Source organism: Cupressus sempervirens, chromosome 10 (genome assembly GCF_028749045.1).
Source record: "Cupressus sempervirens isolate cs-2001-9-10 chromosome 10, ASM2874904v1, whole genome shotgun sequence".
Classification (NCBI taxonomy): domain Eukaryota; kingdom Viridiplantae; phylum Streptophyta; class Pinopsida; order Cupressales; family Cupressaceae; genus Cupressus; species Cupressus sempervirens.
In genome coordinates this window covers 97135668-97160601 of record NC_143127.1, presented here as the reverse complement: position 1 = coordinate 97160601, position 24934 = coordinate 97135668, and the positions used below count along the sequence as shown (strand labels likewise).

The window sequence follows — 24934 nt, the reverse complement described above, 5'->3', positions numbered from 1 at the left end:
CTCCTCTTCCTTGTCCACGTCCTCTACGTCTTCGTCTTTGATTTCCAAAGTCTTGATCATGGGAGCGGTTGAAACCCTCATTCCTCTAGTTTCTGCTAGTACCCACATCTTCATTTTCCTTTTGGGTTTCATTGCGGCCTCTAGATGATCTATTGCTTCCCCTTCCTCCTTGACCACACCCTCTTTGTCTTCCTTCAACCCTTTTATTCAGCTTCTCTTCAACTCGTAGGGCAAACTGGTATGCCTCTTCAACGGTGGTCATTCTTACTAGACTTAATTCCTCCTGGATGCTAGGTCGCAACCCACTGATATAACGAGCAACCTTCTCCTTATTTGCTTCTGCATGCCCCGCTCTAATCAAGAGTCGGTAAAAATCCTCTGTATATTCTTGGACTGATCTTCCTGCTTGCTTTAACCCATGCATCTTCTTAAATAGATCAAGCTCGTAGTCCACAGGAATGAACTGCTTCTTCAATTTGTCCACCATGCGATCCCATCTTGTGATCTTCTCCTTTCCTCTTCTATTTCTTTCCAATTTAACCTCTTGCCACCAAATTTTGGCATGGCCTTTGCAAACTTAACCCTATCTGGGTCCCTGATATCCTCATACTCAAAGTATTCTTCCAGTTCATTGATCCAATCGATCAACTCATTTGGTTTCAGATTTCCTAAAAATACACCCACTTCAATTGTAGGTCTTTTCCCAAACTTAGTAATGGCCCTAAAAAGCCTTTCCTCTATAGGATTCAGAACTTCCCCGTCAAATTCCTCTTCTGGTCCCATTGCTTCTTCTTCATTGTCATCCTCACTATTGTCACCTGCGACAACATTTGCTCCTCTATGAAGCTCCTCTTGCAATGCCTGCACCTGCCTTTGGAGGGCTCTAACCTCCTCAGGATTAATAGCTTTGGCCCTTCCACCATGCTCTCTTCGTGGAGGCATCTTCTAACTCGAACCCACAACCACACAGTCCTGGTGCAAACTGCCTCATAGTCGGCGTTCTGTCTACACACTCAGGAAAACTCGCTCTGATACCACTTGATGGGGACACGACCCAAGAATAGAATGGAACCAACAGAAAGGGAAAATTATTTTAACTGAGAAAATAAGCTAGTATAAACAGTGCAAAGAAAATAAACTTCAAAACATGCCCTAAGGGCTTACAATAGCATAAATCTGGAGATAATTTCTCCTTTTAGTACCTCCTCTCAAACTCCACTCCGAACTGCCTTTTACAATGCCAAAAATCTCCTTAAATAGACCCCGGAGGGTTAAGGACTAGGAGTACATTCTAGAAAGTGCTAGCAGGCATCCACCGACCAAATAGAAGGTTCTGGAAGCTGCGTTAGAAGTCAATGCAAATCTAGAAGAATCCAGAAATGGTAATCGAACTTTCGAGAGGCATAACTTTTGAACCGTAGCTCCGATTGATGAATCGTTTACATTTTTGGAAAGCTCTCGAAGTGCTCTATAGCCCTATGGACAAGCTTTTTTTGTCTCCATTTTTTAGCCCTTTTCAAGGTCATTTAATGCCCCTAACCTGACTTCAAAGCATTCTTAGGGGGTCTCCAAAACCCAAAAAATTGCAATAACTTTCAAACCGTGGGGCCTTTTGACCTGATTCTTTTTCTGGAATGCTCTAAATCACAATTATATTCATCTGGCCAATTCACACCTTCTAGGTCACCAAAATGATGGCCAAATTACATGCTCCTATTTTTTCGAGATTTTCAAACACACTGATAGTGGAACTGTGAGAGTTGGAACCTTTATTTGACCCAAATGGGTATCCAAAAATGAAAAGACATGAAACAGAAACTAAGTCTAAGTACAATTTTTTTTTGGGTGACACAGGATTTCCCTTATACCTCTGGATGCTCCTGCATCAGTGTTTATGCATTTTCTTTCTCTGTCTGTTTTTTGTATTCATGGTTGACTGCAATATTATTGTTTACATAATATCAAATCTAAAATTGTAAGGATTTAATAAGAATTTGCACAATACTTTCCTTAAGGGATTAGTGTAGGAAGTTATTTTCGCACTTGAGTTTCCTTACAAGTGGTATCAGAGCTTGATCAAATTTAGATCGTAGTTTTTGGGTAGGGTTTTTTGAGCTAATCTCAAGTTGAGTAAGAATTTTGCGTAGATAATTTTGAATCTTATTTTCATATTGAGATGGCTAGTTCATCATATAGAAAAATGAAGGTGGAGAAATTTAACAACAGTAATTTCAAGTTGTGGAAACTCAAGATGGAAGACTTTCTTGAAGATCATGATCTATGGGAGGTAGCTTCACTTGATGTGAAACCCACAATGATATCTCAAGTAGATTGGGATCTCAAGAATCAGAAAGCTAAGGGTCTCATTAGACTCTACCTAGCTGATTCAATTTTCTTGAATGTTCTTGATGAGAAGACTGCAAACAGTTTGTGGACACAGCTTGGGTCTATGTATCAGGCCAAATCTCTAGTGAACAAGTTTTTCCTGAGGAAGAAGTTGTATTCTCTAAGAATGGAGGAAGGAGGATCTATTATAGATCATCTAAATGCTTTTAATTTACTGTTGCATAGTTGACATCATCTAGTGTCAAGATAGAGGAGGAGGATCAATGTATGACCTTGTTATGTTCCTTGCCAAATTCATGGGACCATCTTGTGATGGCTCTTGGAAGTACTTTAGTCACTTTCAGAATGGATGATGTGGTGCCTTCATTATTATCTAAGGAGACACGAAGAAAGTCTTCAGGTTTGGCTACAAAAGCTCTTGTTGTTCATGATAGATCCAACGACAGAGGGAAGCAAAATGATAAGAAATCTAGAAAGGGTAGATCCAAATCCTATGGAAAATCAAAGACTCCTAGAAAGTCCAAGGAAAAATGCTGGAACTATGATAAGACTGGGCACTTCTGTAAAGACTATAAAGAGCCAAAGAAGAATAAGAAGGCCTTACATTCAGGTTTAGAAAAATCTCAAGAAGATGGTGATGCTTTCATTGTAGCCTTGGGAGCAGATGCATTTGACGATTTGTGGTTGATAAACTTGGGTGCTTCTTTCCATATGACCTCTCATTGAAGCTAGTTCTCAAAGTATGAAGTTTTTGATGATGGAAAGGTGTATTTGGGTGATGATTCTCATATAAAGATAGTTGGATGAGGATAGGTCATTATGATGGATGAGTAAACGGGATCAACGGGGTAATGCACATCCCTAGTTTGGCATGAAACCTATTATTTGTAAGTATGTTGAATGATGTAGGTGCACAAGTTTTTTTTTTCTAAAGATGGATGAAAGATGATGAGAGGAGCTATGGTGCTTGTTAAGGGTACTAGGAGAGGTACTCTATTTCAGCTTGATGCATGCATTTCTCAGTGCAATAGTTCTTCTATTTCAAAGAAAAAAGAAACTATCACTTCATCCCCCACCATCTAAATGAGTACTAAAGAAGATTGTGGTTATTGGTTTCAATGGTAGTGCAACATGTGTACCTAAGGGTGAAAACACATTGGAAGGCAAGCTTCCTACAGAAAAGACAATGTTATGGCATCTAAGATTTGGCCACATAGATGAGAAGGGTCTCAGAACCCTAAAAAACAAGAACCTTGTTGAGGGGTTAAATGATTGTAATCTCAAGTTCAAATTCTATGAACATTGTGTCTATCATAAACAAAATCATGTTCAATTTTACTCTAGTTCTCACAAATCTTTTGATGTTTTGGATCTTATTCATTCTAATGTATTTGATCCTGTAAAAGTTCCTTCAATCTCCAAGTCTATATTTTTTGTATCTTTCATAGATGATTACAGTAGAAGGACATGGATTTATTTCCTTAAAAGTAAGACACAAGTCTTTAGTTGGTTCAAGGAATTTAAAGCCCTTGTAGAGAATTAGACTAGTAAGAAGATTAAGTGTGTGAGAACTAACAATGGTGGTGAGTTTTTCTCAACAATGTTCGAACAGTTCTATAAATAATGAGGTATCAAGAGGCATAAGACAAATCCTTATACCCCACAACAAAATGGAGTTGTAGAAAGAATGAATAGGAAATTGATGGAGAAGGCTAGGAGTATGCTTAGTGGAGCTAGTATTGAACAAAGGTTTTGGGCTGAAGTTGTGGCCATTTCTTGCTATCTGGTTAATAGATCTCCTACATTAGCCCTTGGTTGTAAGACACCCATGGAGATGTGGTCTGGTAAGAAGCCTTCAAGTAGATATCTTCATGTTTTTGGTTGTGAAGCTTATGCACATGTTCCAAAGGAGAAAAGATCTAAGTTGGAAAATAAAGTTGTCAAATGTATTTTCATCAGATATAGTGTTGGTGTGAAGGGATACAAGCTTTAGGACCCTGAGACTAGTAAGGTGTTGTATAGCATAAATGTTATTTTTAGAGAGCTAACATCTTCTCCTATTGTGCTACAACCAGACGAAAAAGAGAAGAAAGAAGATACTGTCCAATTGCCTCCTACCCCTGAGAAGACTAAATAGAACTACCATGTTGGGTCTAATGATGAGGAGAGCTCTAGTAGCTCTGATAGTTCAGAAGAAGAGGAAGAACAACCTCAACCTCAGACCTTGAGGAGATCCACAAGAGTAAGAAAGTAACTAGAAAGGTTTGGTTATTCTATGTTAGATTCTAGCTATGTTTTTTCTTTGATTACTAACACTAATGAGCCTAGATCTGTGAAAGAGGCCTTGGATATGGAAGATGCAAGTTCCTAGATGGAGGTCATCGATGATTAGATGGCTTCATTGGATAAAAACAAAACTTTGGACCTTGTATCTTTGCCTAAAGGATGGAAACCTATTGGTAGCAAATCGGTGTTCAAGAAGAAATTCTATGTAGATGGTAGTGTTTAAATGTACAAAGGTAGATTAGTTGCGACGGGGTACTCATAGGTAGAGGGAATAGATTATGGTGAAATATTCTCTCCTGTTGCAAAGTTGACATCCATTAGATTTCTGTTATCTCTTGATGCATCATATGATTCAAAGATAGAATAGATGGATGTGAAGACAACTTTCCTTCATGGTGATTTGGAGGAAGAGATTTATATGTCATAGCCTGAGCACTACATTGTTAAAGGTAAATAATCTTTGGTTTGTAGATTAAAGAAGTCTATGTATGGTTTGAAACAATCTCCTAGGATGTGATACCTTAAGTTTGATGACTTTTTGTTGTCAATTGGATTTGTAAGATCGAAATCAGATCATTGTGTTTATTTCAGAGTTGAAAATGATCACCTTCTTATTGTTGCATTATATTTTGATGATATGTTGTTGTTTGGGAAGGGTAAGGGTATGATTTTTTATTTTAAATCTCAGTTGTCAGCACAGTTTGAGATGAAAGATCTTGGGGAAAAAAGGTACATCTTGGGTATGGAAATCAATAGAGATAGGTCTAACAAAAAAATTTGGTTGAGTTAGAGTAAAAATGTGAAGTCTCTGTTGGACAGGTTTAGCATGGCAGATTGTAGACCATTGTGTGTTCTTGTTTCTATGGGAACAAAGTTATCTATAGATGATTGCCCAAAATTTCCTAGTGAGGTGAAGGACATGAGTAGAGTACCTTATGCTAGTGCAGTTGGTAGTCTTATGTATGTTATGGTTTGTACTAGACCAGACATTGCCCAAGCAGTGGGAGTTTTAAGCCAGTTTATGGCTAATCCTAGATGGGTACATTGGGATGTAGTTAAGAAAGTATTCAAATATTTGAGGGGTACATTAGATTACTCTATCTGTTATCATGATAACTTTAATAGAGCTCCACATTCAGTTTGTATTCATGGGTTTGTGGATTCAGATTAGGTAGGTGATATTGATAGTAGGATATCCTTTAGTGCTTATGTGCTCACTATGTTTGGTGGTGCCATTAGTTGGATGAGTAAGCGACAAACTATGGTTGCTTTGTCCACTACAAAAGTTGAGTACATGGATGCTACTCATGCTTGCAAGGAAGCCATTTGGCTTAGGAGATTGTGTTCTAATATTGGTGTTGATGCAGGATAGATTACTATTTGGTGTGACAATCAAAGTGTTATTTGCCTTGCAAAGAATTCAACTTTTCATGCCAGAACAAAGCACATTGATGTGCATTTTCACTTTGTGAGAGATATGGTGGAAGATAGAAAGGTAAATTTGGAGAAGGTAGATACTATAAAGAATGTTGCAGATGCATTGACAAAACTAGTGGGCACAGATAAGTTCAGATGGTGTTCGGAGTCTATGGGCCTTTTGACCTATAGTGGTTAGTTCCTGTTATGTTTTTGTTGCTCTTACAAGGTGTTCAACAAGTGGGAGAATGTTAGGAATAAGGTGCCTCAACCTTGGATAATTCCTATTCATATTATTTGTTTTGTAGATGTATTTTTTCCAAATAATGTAATTAAGTGTGAGTGTACATGTCTAGTTGGCATGTTGATGTGTCACTTCACTTGCATGTGTTGGAATCTTGAATTATGTGTAAGGAGATCATGATTGAAATGGTTATGACAGATTCCTATGATGTGTAAGAGCTATCTTTGGAATATTTGACGATGGGTGAAGATGTGAAGACATGTGGCAATTGATCATTGAGTACTGTACACTTGGGTCTCCGTCTAGCATGTGGGGTTCGAGGCATCATCCAAATTTTTTTGGGTTCCTACTTTTTTGGAGAATGGTAAAACCCTAATACGATTGTCCTTTGGAAGTTGCCCTAAAATGGAAAGTGATTGATATAAGAATTTTTAGGATTACAGATAGGAGAGAGTGAAAAGTGTATTGTTGGTTGCTACTGGATAAGTCTTCCATGTCCTGAAAGAACTTGCATTACAAGTGTGTTGTAACCTTTGTGTTGAAGATAATACATTGTGTAGGTTTTGGAGGGGTGGGGTTGTTTTACCAAAAGGTTTTTCCCCACCGACATATCTTTGTGTTTATGTATTTTGTTTGTTTGTTTGTTTGTTTTTTGTATTCATGGTTGACTGCAATATTACTATTTACATAATATTGAATCTGAAATTGTAAGGATTTAATAGGAATTTTCATAATACTTTCCTTAAGGGATTAGTGTAGGAAGTTGTTTCCACACCTGAGTTTCCTTACAGGAAAAGGAAAAAGAATCGATTATAAATCCTAAGTGAGAGAACTTTTATAATATATATGTGCTTTTAAAGAAGATTAAGGTTGTAACTTAAGATGTAAATCTCCTCAAAAGTAGAAGATCCTTATATAATATAAAAAATTCATGAAATAATCATATCATGTTATAAAATAAACAAGTAAACAAAGCAATATTGGATCTTTTAGGAAGGGAAGAAAAAAATAAGGAAAGATGATAAGTATACACACCTTCGCTATTGCTAGGTAAGGAAAAACTTGGAAGAAGAAAACACATTTAGCACTATAAGTGAAATCTAATTTATAACAGACATGCACTTTTAAGAAAATAAAAGGTTGTAAACTTCAAATATAGTAGTAATGGAAGATGAAAAATACATTACAAGTTTTGAGAATAAACATTTGAGTGAGATGTTATGAATTAATATATAATGTGACAAATTAGTAGAGAATTGTTTTATTCATGTCAGAGTTTAACATAAGAATGTGAAAAATGGAGAGTGATTTGACCAATAGAAACATTTTCATATCCCTTAAGATGGACCATTGCATATTATGGTTTTGTCATTAATGTCTTTTCATAAATGAATATGTATTTCATTTTTTATCTTCATAAAGATATAGAATACATTCGGTTGGACATACATAGTTATATTGACATTCTTAGGTGACATCAATTAGAGTAAGGTTAGTATTAGACTTGATACCTCAATCTTCTAGTCCTTGTAGCTTCATTAATTTACCTAGACAACTTTTCTTTCTTTTATTATTATTTTCAAGTTTTGATGAAGGAATTTTTTTTTTGAGGAAGTTTACATAGGTTTCTATTATGCAAATGAAGTTGGCTCTTATTTTTAACGAAATAAAGAGCCTAAGACAAATGATATTCTGCGGTGAGGTTACCCAAGAGAGATGAAGTACATGATAGCGTTATGTTATGAGCAATGCAGAGAGTTGTGGGGAAAGATTTTTATAGACATATCACAATTTTGGGATTATCAATGATATTCCAATTGCTTTTGTTTGCTACACTTCTAGTTACGGTTATGTAAAAAGATAAAAGATATGTACACGCATGTGTGTACACACACACACACACATATTTTAAAACTAAAAGATGAGTAAATTTTTTAGTGAATACTAAAGAGAACATGACAACAGAGGAAACAAATGAGCACTAAAGAGCTTTATCCTAGTCAACAAGTTGAACTAGCTTATGAGATAAGTCAAGGGGAAGCATCTTATGATCAATAATGTTAAAATCTGATGCATGCTTAAGGTCCCATTTAGCCAAGCAATCAACCACACCCTTCCACTCTCGAGGGATATGCATAAAAGATAGAGAATCCAAAAAATTGCATAACTGAGTGATCTGTTGAATAACTAGAGCCAAATGCCAATCCACATCCACAAAGTTCCATCTATTCAATAAATTCACAACCACCTGTGAGTTAGTCTCATAGATAATTCTTCTCTAGCCCCATTGACAACATTGTTCCATTGCAACCAAGATAGCAAGGGCTTCCAATGTTGAGATAATGGGTGTTGCACACATTGCATAATATTGTTATTTTATTATTTTATTTTATTATGTAATGTTGTATCTAGATGGACGTGCAACATGTAAAGATTCCCATGGAATATTCTTGATGAGTTGTATTGTAACATTGTAAAAATATTTTCTGTAATTATTTAATATTGAGAAAAAGAATTAAATGCCCAATATTAAATGTGGGGTCAGTGGGTTAGGTAGCACATGGTTTTAGCACATGGTTTATGTAATACCACTTATTGGTTTTGTGGGACTTGCTACTATATAAGCAACCACAAGGGTAGTTGTTGTAGAGAGAGAAAGAGTGACAAGGAGAAGACAGAAGGCAAGAGTCGAGCGAGACAAGGCTTGACAGGTTAGCCAAGGGAGCATTTGTGAAGGTTGAAAGCATGGCATGGGATGTGTGGATTCATGCTTGTTCACATAGTTTGCTCGGTTGTGGCTATGGCCATGAAGGCTTCCATGGTTGTATGGAAATGGTATTTTTGTTGAATAATACATGATGATGGATGCTTTTGGAGGCTAGGTTTTTCCCTCAATGAGGGTTTCCCAAGGTATATCTTGTGTCACATTTTGTGGGTATGTTGTCTATTCTCTTGCATGTGGATTTTAATTTTGTATTTATTTCAGATCTATTATGGGTTATGTGAAAACGATTATATTTTTTGTTGCCAAGTTTTCTTTCAATGGTATCAGAGCTATGGTTTTATTATTGTAACCCTAGATTGAATTCATGGGAATGCATGAGAGGATAAAAGAAAGGGCAAGATATATGAATGATTTATTGTAGATCTGAGAATTTTGGATTTGCTATTATGATGGGATGTTAGAATATTTGGGCATGTGAAATTGTTGGACAAAAGAATTTTTTCGGATGTCTCATTTTAAATGAGGGTTTTGGGGGGTAGCATGCAAAAATGACCTCTTGGGTAAAAACAGACCTCACCATTGGATCCGGGTAGACATTTCCATAAATTTTGATATATAATATGCCCTAGTTTGGCCATGTTCAGAGGAAATGAAAGAGTTCTTTAGATTCAGCCCATGATGGCCGTCAAATTTAATACCATCAAAATTTTTGTCACAGAAAAAAATAAAAATGAAAAATCGTACTGAAAATGGTAAAAAGACTGTCTTAGTAAAACGACCATAACTTTCTCTCAGAATATCGGATTTCAGAGTTCTTACAGGCATTGGAAAGCTAATTCAGAGCACTACAACATGGTATAGGTTTGGTTTTGTGATTTTGAAATTTTGTCAGGTTTTAAGAGCCTTAAAGTCAGATGTTATTTATTTTGAGCACGGATTAGGGCATAACTTGGGCATACGGAGTTGGATTTTGGACTTCGAGTAGTCAACGAAAAGCTCTTGGAGAGAACTACACATTGGTTCAGATTTGGTGCAAGTTTGGCATGATTTATTTGTTGATATATTTATCTGAACAGTTTATAGGTATATTTTGACTATGGTAACATTGTGAGTTTATGGCATTGGAGATTTAAGATTTGATGTCATTGTATACTCAGTTCATATTTCAGATTGGTCTCATGATGATATGGTTATCAGTGGATATGTATGATGACTTGTTGGATTTACAAGTTGTGCAGTGTTGTAAGCGGTCTATACTTACAAGTTGCATTTATAGCTTGGTTATGGGTTGTCTTTGCCCATTGATCTTTCATTATTGATGCATATTTAGATTGGTGGCTTGGATTTGTGTTTTCTATGCCCTAAGTCACATGATTTTATGATTTTATCTTCATGTAGAAGGGATGAGATGTTGTTACCAGGTACAGTCATGGTGGAGGATTGCGATTGACTATTGTATGTTGACAGGTTGAACATATTGAGAACCAAATGCTCGGTTCATGGATGTGATCATGGTGCCATGAATTTTGGCATGACATGATTGGTTATATAGGTACATCCTTGATGTTCATTAGCTTGGATTTTCTGATTTGGTTATGGTGGTATATCTTCTTGGTTGAGGATCATGGTTATTTAGTTTCTTTTAAGGAGCTCATGATGTGCACTTTGAGTTCTTTGATGGTTTGATGCCTTGGTTGATTCTCATGGTTAGAGGATGGTATTTTTCATCATGATGTCATGGATAGCTTGGATACATAGTTTAGTGGGAGCTTGTGACAGTGTAGGATTAGTTCCTAGTTTGGTTTATATCTTCTTGGTTTGGAGAGGATGGATTTTATGATGCCATAGGTGACTTGGTACCATAGTTGAGTGGAAGTTGTTGGCATTGATATATTTATTGAGTGTTTGCAGATGTTGGAGGTTTGTCTTAGATCCTGTTGCTGCAGAAGCGTCTTTAACATTTGCATCGTGCACTTGTTATCTTCATGGTGTTTGAAGATGGTTAGATCTTGAGGACTCATGGAGTTCTTGGTTATCTTCATGGTATGTGGAGATGGTTCTTCCTAGTATGTGGAGATAGTTTTCTTCATGGTGTGTGGAGATGGTTGCATCTTGAGGACTCACAGGGTTCTTGGCAAAGGTGTGGTTTATGCTTTTATTTGGCATGTTATCCTTGGTGTGAGGATGGTTTCATTATTATGTCATGGTATACTCTTGATACGCGTTTAGAGTTGTGACATGTTATGGTGTGTTCATATGGAGCATGTTATCTCTTTTAGTTGAGATGGTTAGATCATGTTGTCATGTTTATGTTCCTGAGGCCATGGTTGGAACTTGGACATTTATCTTGGTTTAGTTTCTTGGTATTGAGTACACTGATCATAAGCTAGATACTTCATGATATTGCTATGTTACATTTGGAGTTGGCATGGATTGATTGGTTACAGGTGCTCATGGATACTTAGAGATGGTGGTGATGCTGATTTCTCTTGGATTAGAGAAGTATTTGTTGGGACGGTTGATGGTTTCAGCAGGAAGTCCGAGGGGCAGTCACCTGATATGGACTTGAGAGGAGATTGTTCTTAGATGAGTCTTGGTTGGAGACTTGGGTATCTTGATGAGCATTCTCATTCCCCACTCTTGGTCTACTCGGCGGTTTGCTACTTGAGAGGTATATCCCATTATTTCTCTCAGTTGCATTATCTTTATGCTTGTCTTTCATGGATATGGATCTTGAGCTATGGTACATGAGTTAGTTCTGGAGGGTTCTTTTGAGAGATGGTTTAGCATTGGTTATCTCCATGTGCATACGTTGTTATGCTGGTTGAATTTGGGAGATGGTTTTATATTGGGCATATTCCTTGGATTAGGAATGGGTTTATTAAGTTTGATCTTCTTGTGAGAGGCTTACATCCATGATTAGTTATATGGTATGTTTTGGGTGTTGTTGAGGCTTCTTGTTGGGGTTTTATGGAGGAGATCATACTTGCACAGTTTACATCTAGAGGTGTGTGTAGAAGGACATGATACATGTTATGATTTGCATGGTTTCTCTGGTCTTGGTTATCTTCCTGAATGTTCAGTTTTGCTTACATTGGATTTGAGATTGGTTAGAGATTGTGATCATTGGTTTGTGCTCATGTATGTCATGTGAGAGATGACATGGTTATTCCTTTATCTCTTTCCTCTGTTGGTTGTGGTGAACTTGGGAGAGCATTGGAGACTTGTTATGAGAGTTTTTCTTGCAAGATATTAGTTTATGTATTGTGGATGTCCTTGATACTACATGGATTCACTTCTTTGAGATGTTGTTGAGTGGATTGGTTATAGATTTGACATTATCTTTTGCAGTGGGAGCTTCTTGGTATATATGTGGCAGGTATTTTTCTTGAGGCTTGTGATTGCAGGTTGCAGATTGGATATGTCAATGATATGAGATTCACTTGTTATACCTTTGAGGTATGGATAGTTGGATGGGTTTGGCACTTTGCTATGGGTGCTATTTCAAGCTATGGATATTTTTACAACTACGGATACATGTGATTACCTTTGGATCAGGTTATTTGTGCTTGGAATTTCAGTTGGTACAGGATTTTATGATCTTCTAATGTGACAGGTTGGGTGGCTTTCTCTTTGGATGGCTTCTATGTATGTTCAATGGGAGTGGCATAATAGGAGGTGAGATCATTCATGTTCGAGATGTTAGATACTTTGATTTTGTCACAGGTACCAGGATGGAGCACTTGGTGTATTTTGATCCATGATGGTGGATGTGCTAGGAGGGATTGTTCCCTTGTTCATTTATGTGGCTACGGATTAACCCTATGCAATGTATACAACAAGTGGGAGATTGTTGAGATAATGGGTGTTGCACACATTGCATAATATTGTTATTTTATTATTTTATTTTATTATGTAATGTTGCATCTAGATGGACGTGCAACATGTAAAGATTTCCATAGAATATTCTTGATGAGTTGTATTGTAACATTGTAAAAATATTTTATGTAATTATTTAATATTGGAGAAAAGAATTAAATGCCCAATATTAAATGTGGGGTTAGTGGGTTAGGTAGCACATGGTTTTAGCACATGGTTTATGTAATACCACTTATTGGTTTTGTGGGACTTGCTACTATATAAGCAGCCACAAGGGTAGTTGTTGTAGAGAGAGAAAGAGTGACAAGGAGAAGACAAAAGGCAAGAGTTGAGCGGGACAAGGCTTGATAGGTTAGCCAAGGAAGCATTTGTGAAGGTTGAAAGCATGGCATGGGATGTGTGGATTCATGCTTGTTCACATAGTTTGCTCGGTTGTGGCTATGGCCATGAAGGCTTCCATGGTTGTATGGAAATGGTATTTTTGCTGAATAATACATGATGATGGATGTTTTTGGAGGATGGGTTTTTCCCTCAATGAGGGTTTCCTAGGGTATATCTTGTGTCAAATTTTTTGGGTATGTTGTCTATTCTCTTGCATGTGAATTTTAATTTCGTATTTATTTCAGATCTATTATGGGTTATGTGAAAACGATTATATTCTTTGTTGCCAAGTTTCCTTACATCCATGAGGTTATTTGTATGGTAACGCTTGTAGATAGAAAATAGAAACTAAACATCACCAGAGCTATCACACCCAACTCCTGCAATGCTAGCGGTCCAAGATTTCCCCGAGAAGAACCATCAATGTTGATTTTAAGAATGTCAGCTTGGGGAGGAGTTCAATACCCCTCACGATTAACACACTAAGAGTGCTGTCTAGCTCTATTCCTAGAGTGTCTATGGGGGAGAGAGGGAGCATTACTTGAAAGAGGAAAGGAAAGGCATGAGTAAATTCCAACATCTCCAAGGTCCAAACCTCCACCAAAGTCACATTTAGCTAGAAGTGTTTCATGAAGAGAGTTAGCAATTTCCCCCCATAGGTGCCTGATATCCAGCTACACATCATGAAAGATCCTCCTATTTCTCTCAAGCCAGACATTCCATAAAATAAGGGAAGGGCCAATAGCCCAAGCAACCTAAAGAAAAAAGGTCTTGCAAGGGGGATGGCCCAGACGGTCCCAAAACTTAGACAAGGAAGAAACATGCCAACACATGAATCCCCACACACTCCACTAGAAGTGGAAAATCTTCTTGACAAAGGGGCACTGGAAAAAAGGTGGGAAACAATCTCTTCACTATTGTGGCATAAGACACAGATGGAGGGCCATTGGAAGCCTCTCTTGCAAAGATTCTCCTAAGTAAGATAGTGATTGTACACCAGAATCTAGAGGAAAAAGTTACACTTAGGCCAAGAAAAACTATTCCAAGCTCTCTTCCACCAAGAGACCTCCACCTTGCCAAACAATTGCTTAGTCAACGCATGGTACCCTGAAGAAACATAATATTTGCTAGAAGAAGCACCTTCCAAAGCCAAAACATTAGGTTCATGTAGAGAACTGCACTCCCTAGAAGCCAAGATTTGAGTAAGCTCCAATCAATCCCCTAGAGAGCCACCCGACGGTCAATTAGAAGAATTCTTCCATCTATAAACAACAACAAGGCCTAGGTTATGAGCCTCCTTATAATGAGCCACCTTATTCCATCCAACAGAAAGGAAGAAATCACAAAGCGGTTGTAAGTGCAGATGAGAGGACAAGAGAGGAGGATGCCCATTCTAGGAATCACTCCAAAATAAAGCCTCAATGTCTCTGTTACAGATCCAAAATAGACTTCTCTTCACCAGGTGAGTGCCAATCTTGAGGCTATTCCACACCGTAGAGCCTCTTCCATCAAGAGGAAACCTAAAAACATATGAAGGCTCAATGCCAGGTAAATACTTGTGTGACAGGATACGGGCCCAAAGCTGAGACTGACTAGAACACTAGCACCAATAGAGCTTGGCAGAAAGGGCTTGAATGCAAAAGATAGCAGAATGAAGGCTGAGGCCTCCTTCCTTTTTTGGCCTACAGATGGTATCCCAAGTGATGAGGGTCCATTTAGTATTTTGCAAATTGTAGCTCCAAAGAAATTGGCGTGAGGGTAAAAGCACAAACTTGTGTCACCCTTTTACAAAGGAAAAGGCTAACAAAAGTGTAGTTGCTCATATTCAATGACATAAAACTGGTATAATTATTTGGAATAAGAAATTATATATTTTCCTATTTTTTAAAGATAAATTTTAGATGCTGAAAAAAGCTAGAAATTAAGGGTCTAGTTCCCACCACAAAACTATATGGAAATAAACTTATCTCCCTTTGATCTTAGATTATGTTATCGATAATATATGTAGCTAGAACAATAAAAAATAAAAATGGGCTTTAGACCTATATTTTCTCTTTTATAACGATTCAAATCTCAACTTATTCAAATCGATAGTTTTTATCTCCCACCACATTTTTAAAAATAAATCTATTCTAACCAAAAGAAAAATTATAGATTCTGGAAGAAGACTCTCTCCTCTAGAACACCATATAATTTTTTTTTTTGATATTATTTAATATTTTTTCTTTCTTAAAATTGACATCTTCTCGAGTGTTAAAATAAGTACTTGTAGAATTTTTTAATTACAATATACTATCTAATTAAAACACTATGAACTTTGTATGAAAATATTGTTGACTTTGAGCTCTATAAAATGGTGTCTATATGTTATTAAAAAAATATCATAATAAATATTAAGAGTTATTGAAATGTTAGTTTTCTGAAATAATTGTATTTTTTTAGTAATTGGATTCTAACTAGTATAAAACATGCATTTAATAGACATTTCCAATTGGAAAAGTGTGAGACCATATATAACTTAGCTAGAATAATTTTATCAAAGATCATATGTTGAAAAAAATTATTTTTTAGATAGAAATACTCAAATTCAGTCATTCTGATAAGTCAAATTGAAAGGTGACACATCTTTGTAATTTCACTCGGGAAAGAGCATCAAATTCCTTAAGAAAATATGCCAGGGCAGCCTGAACCATGCTTCTGTATATGAAAAGGGCCCGAATCACAGATTGTAGGAGAGTCACCCTGCTAGTAGTAGAGAGCTACCTATGAGTCCAATGATTGATTTTTTGTCGAAGCTTGTCGAGCAAGCTCTGCCAGAAAAGCCTAGCCTATCTTCCCACCACAATAGGGACCCCCAAGTAAGTCAAAGGGAGAGACTCAATTTGAAATCTTAGGATATTAGTGATCCTCCGCTAGATAGGCTTAGGAGTATTGAAGAAAAAAATAGAGGACATGTGGTCGTTGATTTTTTGACTAGAGGCAACCAAGTAAGTATCCAAGGTGAGCCAAAAGGCTTCTGCTGCCCGAATTTGAGCTCTCCCAACAAGGGTTGTATCATCAACAAACTTGAGGTGGGAAAGAGTGGGCAGACCATTTCCCCATTGCCAAACCTGAATCATATTTTGGGAAACATGAGACTTGATAAGTTTGCCAAGTCCCTTAGCCATAATGATAAACAAATAAGGAGAAAGGGGATCTCCCTGGCGAAGACCCCTAGAGGCCCCAAAAAGCTCTGACGATTCACCATTAAGAAGGAGCGAGAAAGAGGGAGTAGTAACACAACTCAAAATCCGACTAACCCATTCTTGACTGAAGCCAAAACCTAGAAGAAATTTCCACAAGAAACCCTAATTGACTATGTCATAAGCCTTAGCCATATCAAGCTTGATGAACATGGCATGTTCTCTAGAAGTACACATAGAGTGAATTGCTTCAGAAGCAATAACCACCCCATCCAAAAACTTGTTTTCCAGCCACAAAACCCCCTTGTTCCTCAAAGATAACTAGGGGAAGCCAAACTTTAAGCTTCTCCACTAGGACCTTAGTAATGATTTTATAGACCAAATTACAAAGAGAAATGGTCCTAAAGAAGTCTAGCTGATTAGCCACTTCCTTCTTCAAAATAAGGACTAGGTAAGTAGCATTCAAAGCTCGTAGCATATCTTTGTTGGAATAGGATTCCTGAACCACATCTAAGAGGTCATGATTGATAATATCCCAAAATTCCTAGAAGAATTCAATAGGGAAGCCATCAAGTCCTGGAGCTTTGCACTTATGCAAGCTGAACATCCACCTCCTCCAAGTCAGACATACAAATCGGCTGCATAAGAGAGTTATTCATCTCCATGATCACAACAAAGGGAATATAGGACAAGATCATATTCTCCTCAATCTCTGCTAGAGGCAAGTCATTTGAAAAGAGAGCAGAGTAAAACTAAATAGCTTCCCTGGACACAGCTTGAGAGGGGGTAAAATGCATCCCATTAGAAGTAACAAGAGAAGAAATGTAACTTCTGTTACGTCGAGCCTATACAGATTTATGAAAAAATGTGGTGTTCTTTTCCTCTTCTTGAAGCTAGTCAACTTGAGCCTTCTATTTCCAATACATTTCTTCTCTAAGATCCCACTCTACTAAATCACTAGAAGCTTGGGATTCCGCTAGATCAAGAGCTTTAGAAAAACCCAAATCCTGAATCTGCCTAGTAATAACATCAAGATGATCTTGAGCCCTCTTCTTCATAATGTGGAGATTATCAAAACAATTCCTATTCCAATGCTTCAACTTCCTTTTTACATACTATATTTTGTTAGAGAAGGAGAACATATCAGTGTCATAGGTAGGGCCTCCCTATCTCCAACAATGAGCCATTAAATCATGGAGAGAAGAGTCTCAAAGCCACATCAACTGGAACTTAAAGGGGGGCTTCTTGGGGACAGCAACATAACTAGCCATGAGTTTGATAGGCCAGTGGTCAGACCTCTCCAATCAAGAATTTTAGAAGAGAGAGAAAGAGAGCCACAATTCCAAAAGCAAGAAACCAGGAACCTGTCAAAGCATTTTGAAATGGCATCATCTCCAACCCTTCTATTGTTCCAAGTAAAGAGCCCATTAAGAGGTTTGACATCAGAGAGATGTAAAAGATCTATATTTTCTTGAAGAAGCTCAGAAGAAGGACCCAAGTGAGCCAGCCCACCCTGCTTCTCGTCCAGACTAATGACAGAGTTGAAATCCACAACCACAATCCAAGGCAAGAATGGGTGACAGCTTTTGGCATGCCTAATATGTGCCTAGAGCTTAATCTTGCCAGGGAAATCAATAGGGGCATATACATTAGTAACAAGAATCATCTCTCATCTCTCCAGATTCCAAAGAAGAGGCCACCATTGAGAGAGTCAAGTGGCAAGAGACATAGTAGAGTGGCATAAATTTCCTAGGATCCCAACAAATGGCAAGACCACCAGAGCTACCCAAAATACCAACACATTGACATTGCCCCAAAAACCAAATTTTAGGAGCACATCTAAACATGAAGTCCACTGAAAGCTTGGTTTCTTGGATACAAAGGATATTTGGAGAATGACCAGCCACCAGCTCATGAATAGCTTTTTGTTTGGGGATGCTATTCAACCCCCTCACATTCCATGCGAGAACAATCATTAAGTAGAGTGGGGAAAATGTTCATCTATGGTCTTTACGGCCCCAAACTCTACAAGTAAATCTCATGTAAGTTGAAGAAGAATGTTTGATAATAATTTATTAGGTGATATGGAGAGGGATATGAAGAATGTGGACGCATTACAAGTGCCTTGTCCTAAGGATTATGTCTCTAAAGATGGGGCTGGGCATTCAGTGGAATAAGAAGAGGCCTATTCTACCAATGGGAACAGAAGGGTGTTTTATAACCATAGACTAGTAATAGCGAGAAACGTAGAACTGTTATCTAGATGGATAAGTTTGAAACAGTCTACAAGATTAGAGTTGTGGATGAATTATCTCTTAGAGGAAGAACTTTCTCTCCTTCCTTGCTTGAAACTAGAGATAAATAACAGAGCAAAACTAAGGCCAAGGACAAAGGGGAAGATTGTCATGACAAGGTTGTGGAAGCGTATAGTGACATATATACTTTGACACTCATAATGTAAAGAAAGGAAGGTAAGCCACAAAAGCATGAGATTGGGAGGAAGCTCCAGAATAATTTTAGTAGAATGATGAAAGTTCAGAAGGATGAAGTTGAGCTATTTGTTGACACAACTAGGCATATAAAATTTTGGTAAGACTTTTTTTAAATAGGATTATTTTGATTCTAGGAAATATAGATTAGGGGAAATTTTTCTTTCTCACGTATTGAACGTTATCTATTTGTGAAAGCTCTGAGTAGGATTTTCGTACAAACATATTAGTTCTCTCTCTAGACCTACAGATTGTCTTTTGTTAGTAGTACAATCCTGGACTTCAGCTTTTACTGATTTAGGAAAAATATAATATGCAACTAAATAAAAAACATACTCACACTTAATCTATCTATTTATGTATTATGTATATATTTTCTATGCCACAAACAATAAATAATTTTTTTCAGTAAAATATGTTTCATCCACATGAATATGATAGGCCTTCGCCGTAACCATTGATAGTATCCTCACTTTCAATTCTTCTATAATAATTATTCTTCAAAGTGTTAAACAGAGACAAACATTAAATCCATAGGAGTTATTAACTTTCAGTGCTTGGTCACAACACTCGCATTTTCTTGGCCCATTCAACTGTGTGACTGATTATTTCCTCCACCCCATACTTGTAACGGAAACCTAATTCACTTAATCTACTGGAGACAATTCTCACAGCCTCTCTGGGCAACTGCTCTTCTTGATCCACCATTCTCTCTCTACAAACGCATATAAAACAAGAACAATATCAATACACACCCATTTCATATCAAAATAGTACTGTGAATGAATTCAGTAGGAAATAAAGTTGTGAATGAGTTTAATTTACTTACTCAAATTCCCCAATAATGGGAATTTCTGGATAGAGTTTACGAAAGAAATCTGCCATGTCAGCAATGAGGGGAGCATCTGAACAGCACACATAGCGACCCCATGCAGATGGGTGCTCCATCAACATCATGTGAGCGTTGCATACGTCCTCCACGTGGACCAATGGGACGGAGCCCATCAAGGATTGAAATGATGTCAAGGTCTCACAACATTCTTGGTTGCCTGAAATCATAAAATAGAGTAAGCCATCTAAATCATAGAGGAGGGCATTACAATTGTACTAATCAAATCTTCTATTTAAGTGATGGATGTTAATGATAATATATTCGTTGTTACTTCAAGTTCTATTATTTTCTTTTATGGAGAAGAATTGAGAGTTTAATCTAGTAATCTAAATATGTCCTTTTATAACTTTCACATCAAGTGAGTGTTTGAATGTAGACTTCAACTAATCAATAGTACAAGTAAAACTAAGATGATTAACAAAGATATCAAATCTTCTCTCAAGATCATATATGACGTATTTAATTTTAACAAAGATATCAAATCTTCTCTCAAGATCATATATGACGTATTTAATTTTAACAAAGATATCAAATCTTCTCTCAAGATCATATATGACGTATTTAATTTTAACAAAGATATCAAATCTTCTCTCAAGATCATATATGACATATTTAATTTTAACAAAGACTTGTACAAGCTTCTCTCCTACCATGATATGGCAAACTCTTTTTTAGTTGCTTTTTACCTAACTATTATAACGACAGGTTTATTTAGGCTTTATATCTTTCTCTAGAGAGATTTAATATTTTTAAAATTAAAAATAAAAATCATTTTCTATGACTGAAATCTAACTTGCTCATAGAACTTCATTTTAGTGGCTTAAATTAATTTCTATAGATTTAGTAATATCTGCATTCTTCTTCATACATATCTACTTTTTAAAATTTGTAATCTTCCTATTACTTCAAATTTAGCAACAAAAATGATAATTGGATTTATCAATCTTTTAGCAATATCTTCGTTCCATATGGCTCACAATCTCCTAACAATTCTAGAGATGAGAATTAGCTTCTTTACTTCTCACAAATGAAGGTATTTACATCATTTGAGGTGATTTTAAACTTGATAGATTATCAAGATTTATTTTCGTTATTTTTTTAGATCTACTTTCTAACTGAACTTTATATCATGAAACTCTAATATCAAATGAAAGAAATATGAAATCTAAGAATAAATAAAATTGTTCTAGTGATTCTAAAATCTAAGAATACATAAAATTGTTCTATTAATGATTTTAAAAATTACAAGCGTTTCTTAGTCAAATGATCAAAGATTAAATAAAATAATATAACAAATATGTTACAATTATCTTATTATATAGAAATCTTAGAAATTTATGATACAAAACTTTAAAACCAAAGATCTATCGATACTGATTTTTACCTGTGATAGGTGCTAAAGTTATTAGAGCACTACTGGATAAGGTTGGAGTGATGGAAGGACCAGCCACAAGAGCTACCAACAATGTCACCACTTCTATCTCGTTATCTGCACCATATTGAAGAGCTGCCTGCTCTGCTAATGTCTTTGCCACATAATACATCTGGATCATTACGCCATATGCAGCTAAAATTAGGAATATTAAAATTATGAAACTGACTATCCAACTTATACAATGTACCGACTATAAATTATTGACTATCCATATACCATAACCTATTCATGATTAGTACATCATAACAATTAGATAACCACTTCCCCAAAAAACATAGAAATCTACTAATTTCAAATATTGAAAAAGAAAAATTAAGCTGAATGTTAGCTAGGTACCCAGCATTTGGGTTTTTCCCTTCTCATAAAGTTAACGGGAGTCCAGCATGTTTCATCAAGGCAGTCTTTAAATTCGCCCTTCTCATTTATTGGGGTGGCTGCTGTAATAGATGAAGTGTGGATCACACGCCTCACTGTTTTTGCTTTCTTGCAAGCTCTTACAATATCAAGAGTTCCATCAATGGTGGGTTGGATAAAACCACTCTACATAAAGTACACCAAGCAACTTATCACATTCAAATGCCAATTTTACAGCATAAATTTGATAGAATTCACAAACAAATTTGACTTGCGAGATGATATGTAGAACTTGAATGATAATAAATGATTACCTCAGCATCCCTAGAATAGTCTAGAGATGTGGCCATGTTAATGACAAAATCACAGCCTTGAATGGCTGAATCAAAGCTATTTGGCTCAAACAAGTCAGCCTTGAAGATGTGGAGCCTCTCTTTTGCCCCAGGAAGGTTTAAAAGATGGCTACTTTTACTTGGGTTATCTGCATTATTAACCCAAAGTATAAACAATAAAAAAATTATTGACTTATTTATGAGAATCATGAACTTCTTCATCAAATGATCAAGAATCAATTGAGAAATGAATTACAATAACTCATTATATAGAGATCTCGGATGATATCAAAGATTTTTAAGAACTTTATGATATTGTAAAATTTACATTATAGAAATTATAAGTGAGATCTACAACAAAGTATACTGACATTTATGATATAAATGGTCTGTATAACATACCAGGATCTCTACAGGTAGCATTAACTATGTATCCTTTATCCAGTAGATTTTTGACAAGGCGTGAGGCTATGAATCCACCTGCTGCTGTTACACATACTTTCTGCCTGCATTGTATTTCATATCCCACCATTTTGATCTAATAATTCTTCTCTTCTCTATTCTCTCTATAAGAAAAGAAAGAAAGAAAGAATGAATATGTTTGAGTGAAGCCTGCCATGAGGTGCAATATGTATAAATAGGTGGTGAAGTAGAAACTAATACACGGAGAAAGATGGTTGTTCACCATGATTCCTGCAACCATCACAATATTTTATTTTTCAACTGCTCCTTTTTATATGAACGAGCAACTTCCATAACCTTCCAAATGAATCAAACAAACCTAAAGTGGACAATGAACGTACTATTTTTATTTTTCCCCTAGTCAAACATGCGAGTCAAATATAATCTCTCTCGATTCTAGCGTTTGTACTTATCTCAAACAAATATATCCTAATGTGTGTACACTTAGGCTGCCTTTTTTGGCTGAATATTATATTTTATAAAAACAATTATGTAGACGATTCGAAATTTAAATGATCTTTAAGATTCATCATTAAAGATTGGAAATTTTAAAGATCTTTTAAGATTTGCTATTAAATATAAAAATAGTAAGAAAAAGTAAAGGAAAAAATAAGTTTCATCATTTTTATTTTTTTTATGATGTTAGATAAGAACGACAATACTATTGTATAATATAATTATACAATTATATATTTTGTTTCTATAAATAAATATGCATACTCGTTATAATTCTATTTTAAAGATCTTTTAAGATTTGTTATTAAATATAAAAATAGTAAGAAAAAGTAAAGGAAAAAATAAGTCTTATCATTTTTATTTTTTATAATATTAGATAAGAACGGCAGTACTATTGTATAATATAATTATACAATTATATATTTTGTTTCTATAAATAAATATGTTTACTCGTCATAATTCTAGAAACATGTTTTTTCTATTTTCTTTTGAGTGAGTGATATAAGTTAGGACATAGAATTATACATACATAACTTAGAATAACAAGAAATATAATAGTAAAAGAAAGGGATTGGATTCAACTCAAAACTTAATAATATTGGTGGTATGGTAAATGGTCAAGAAGTTATAGTTCAAATTTGAAAGTGGTTGAAGGTATTTTTTGACAAAAGGGTATAAGCTCTAGGGTATAGGAGCATTAGATAATGAGAAATGATAGTAGAAGACCACAAATGTTCACATATGATAGGTCTATCCCTTACATATAAAAATGACCTCTAAACAAGTTTATGTTATAACCATAAGTTTCATGTGTAAATACTCCTTGATTACAATCTACTATACAAATTTCTTGACAAACCAAAATTTAAATAGTTACACAGAGATTAGAAAACAAAATTAATGAAATAGTTAACACCTTGAAATCATAAACATCAACACTATTGTTGCTTACGTTTGTAATAAGAGTTTATGATACACTATCAAATATGTGATTATAGTGATTTGATGATTCGATTAGTCTAAATCCCTTAACATATGTAATTGTGTTAGAGATAATGTATAGTTATAGAACATCTATTTAACACTTGAATCTAGTATTCAAAATCACATTTATTTATTGAATATATCTAAAATATTCTATCTTGTAAATCATATAGTATATGTTATCTTTCCAAGTTCTTTCTGTTAGAATCTGAAAAGATTGATAACCCAAAAAACTAGTGCAAAGAATAGATATCTAAACTATGAATGCAAATGATATAAAATCAGAATAACAACATAGAGTTAGTCTCCAAGAGAGTATTGCATTTATACTGGAAGCAAAATAGCATTCAGAGGATGCAAAAGAAATCGATACCAAATACAAGCCAGGTAGCATGCTTATATAGGCAAGGAAGAGGGAGGAGGTGGCAACACCAACCAATGAGGAGCAACCATCTATCAGACTAAAGATAGAAAAGTATCTTCCTAAGATAGCTAATGGATGCTCACATGTAAGAAGGTGACACTTCGCAACCACTTTCTAAATAAGACATGCTTTATTAACCTAAGCAAAATTATTAAAAGTGTAGGAAAAAAACTAGCAATAAAGGGAAAAATAAATAACCCACTAGGAAATAAAAAAACTACACTAACACCCCCGCATAAGTGAAGCTCAGGTGGATGGAGAAATGGGTCCCGACAAGTTAGGCCTGATGAGGTACCCATGTACATAAAATTCCCCCAAAAAAATTAGGATTCCAAGTGAGAGGAAGAGGCCCCCCCGAAAGATGAAGCATCCCGCACCCCCAACGAAGCTCTCAAATGAAGGAACTTGCTCTCAGTGAAGGGTTTGGTGAAGATATCAACAACCTGCTTGGATGTCAGATAATAGCGAAGGTCGATGAAATGACCATGGATGAGCTCCCGAATGTAGTGCATGTGGATCTCAATGTGTTTGGGCTGTTGATGATGGATTGGATTCTGTGAGATCTGAATGGCACTCTGGTTGTCACAAAATATGACTGATGGCCATTTGATTTGGATACCAAACTCAGTGAGAAGATGTTGAAGCCA

General features: G+C 35.9%; 1 protein-coding gene across 1 annotated transcript; it reads right to left on the bottom strand.

Annotated features, from left to right (window-relative positions):
• Nucleotides 1–19509: 19509 nt before the first annotated feature.
• On the bottom strand, nucleotides 19510–22493 carry LOC149532752 (putative anthocyanidin reductase). Its single transcript, XM_089804780.1, has 6 exons — nucleotides 22364–22493; nucleotides 21944–22110; nucleotides 21612–21815; nucleotides 21225–21384; nucleotides 19778–19997; nucleotides 19510–19663 (listed from the first exon to the last, which is right to left on the bottom strand). The coding sequence occupies exons 1-6, from the start codon at nucleotides 22491–22493 to the stop codon at nucleotides 19510–19512; spliced, it is 1035 nt and encodes a 344-aa protein (XP_089660906.1).
• Between the last annotated feature and the right edge of the window lie 2441 nt (nucleotides 22494–24934).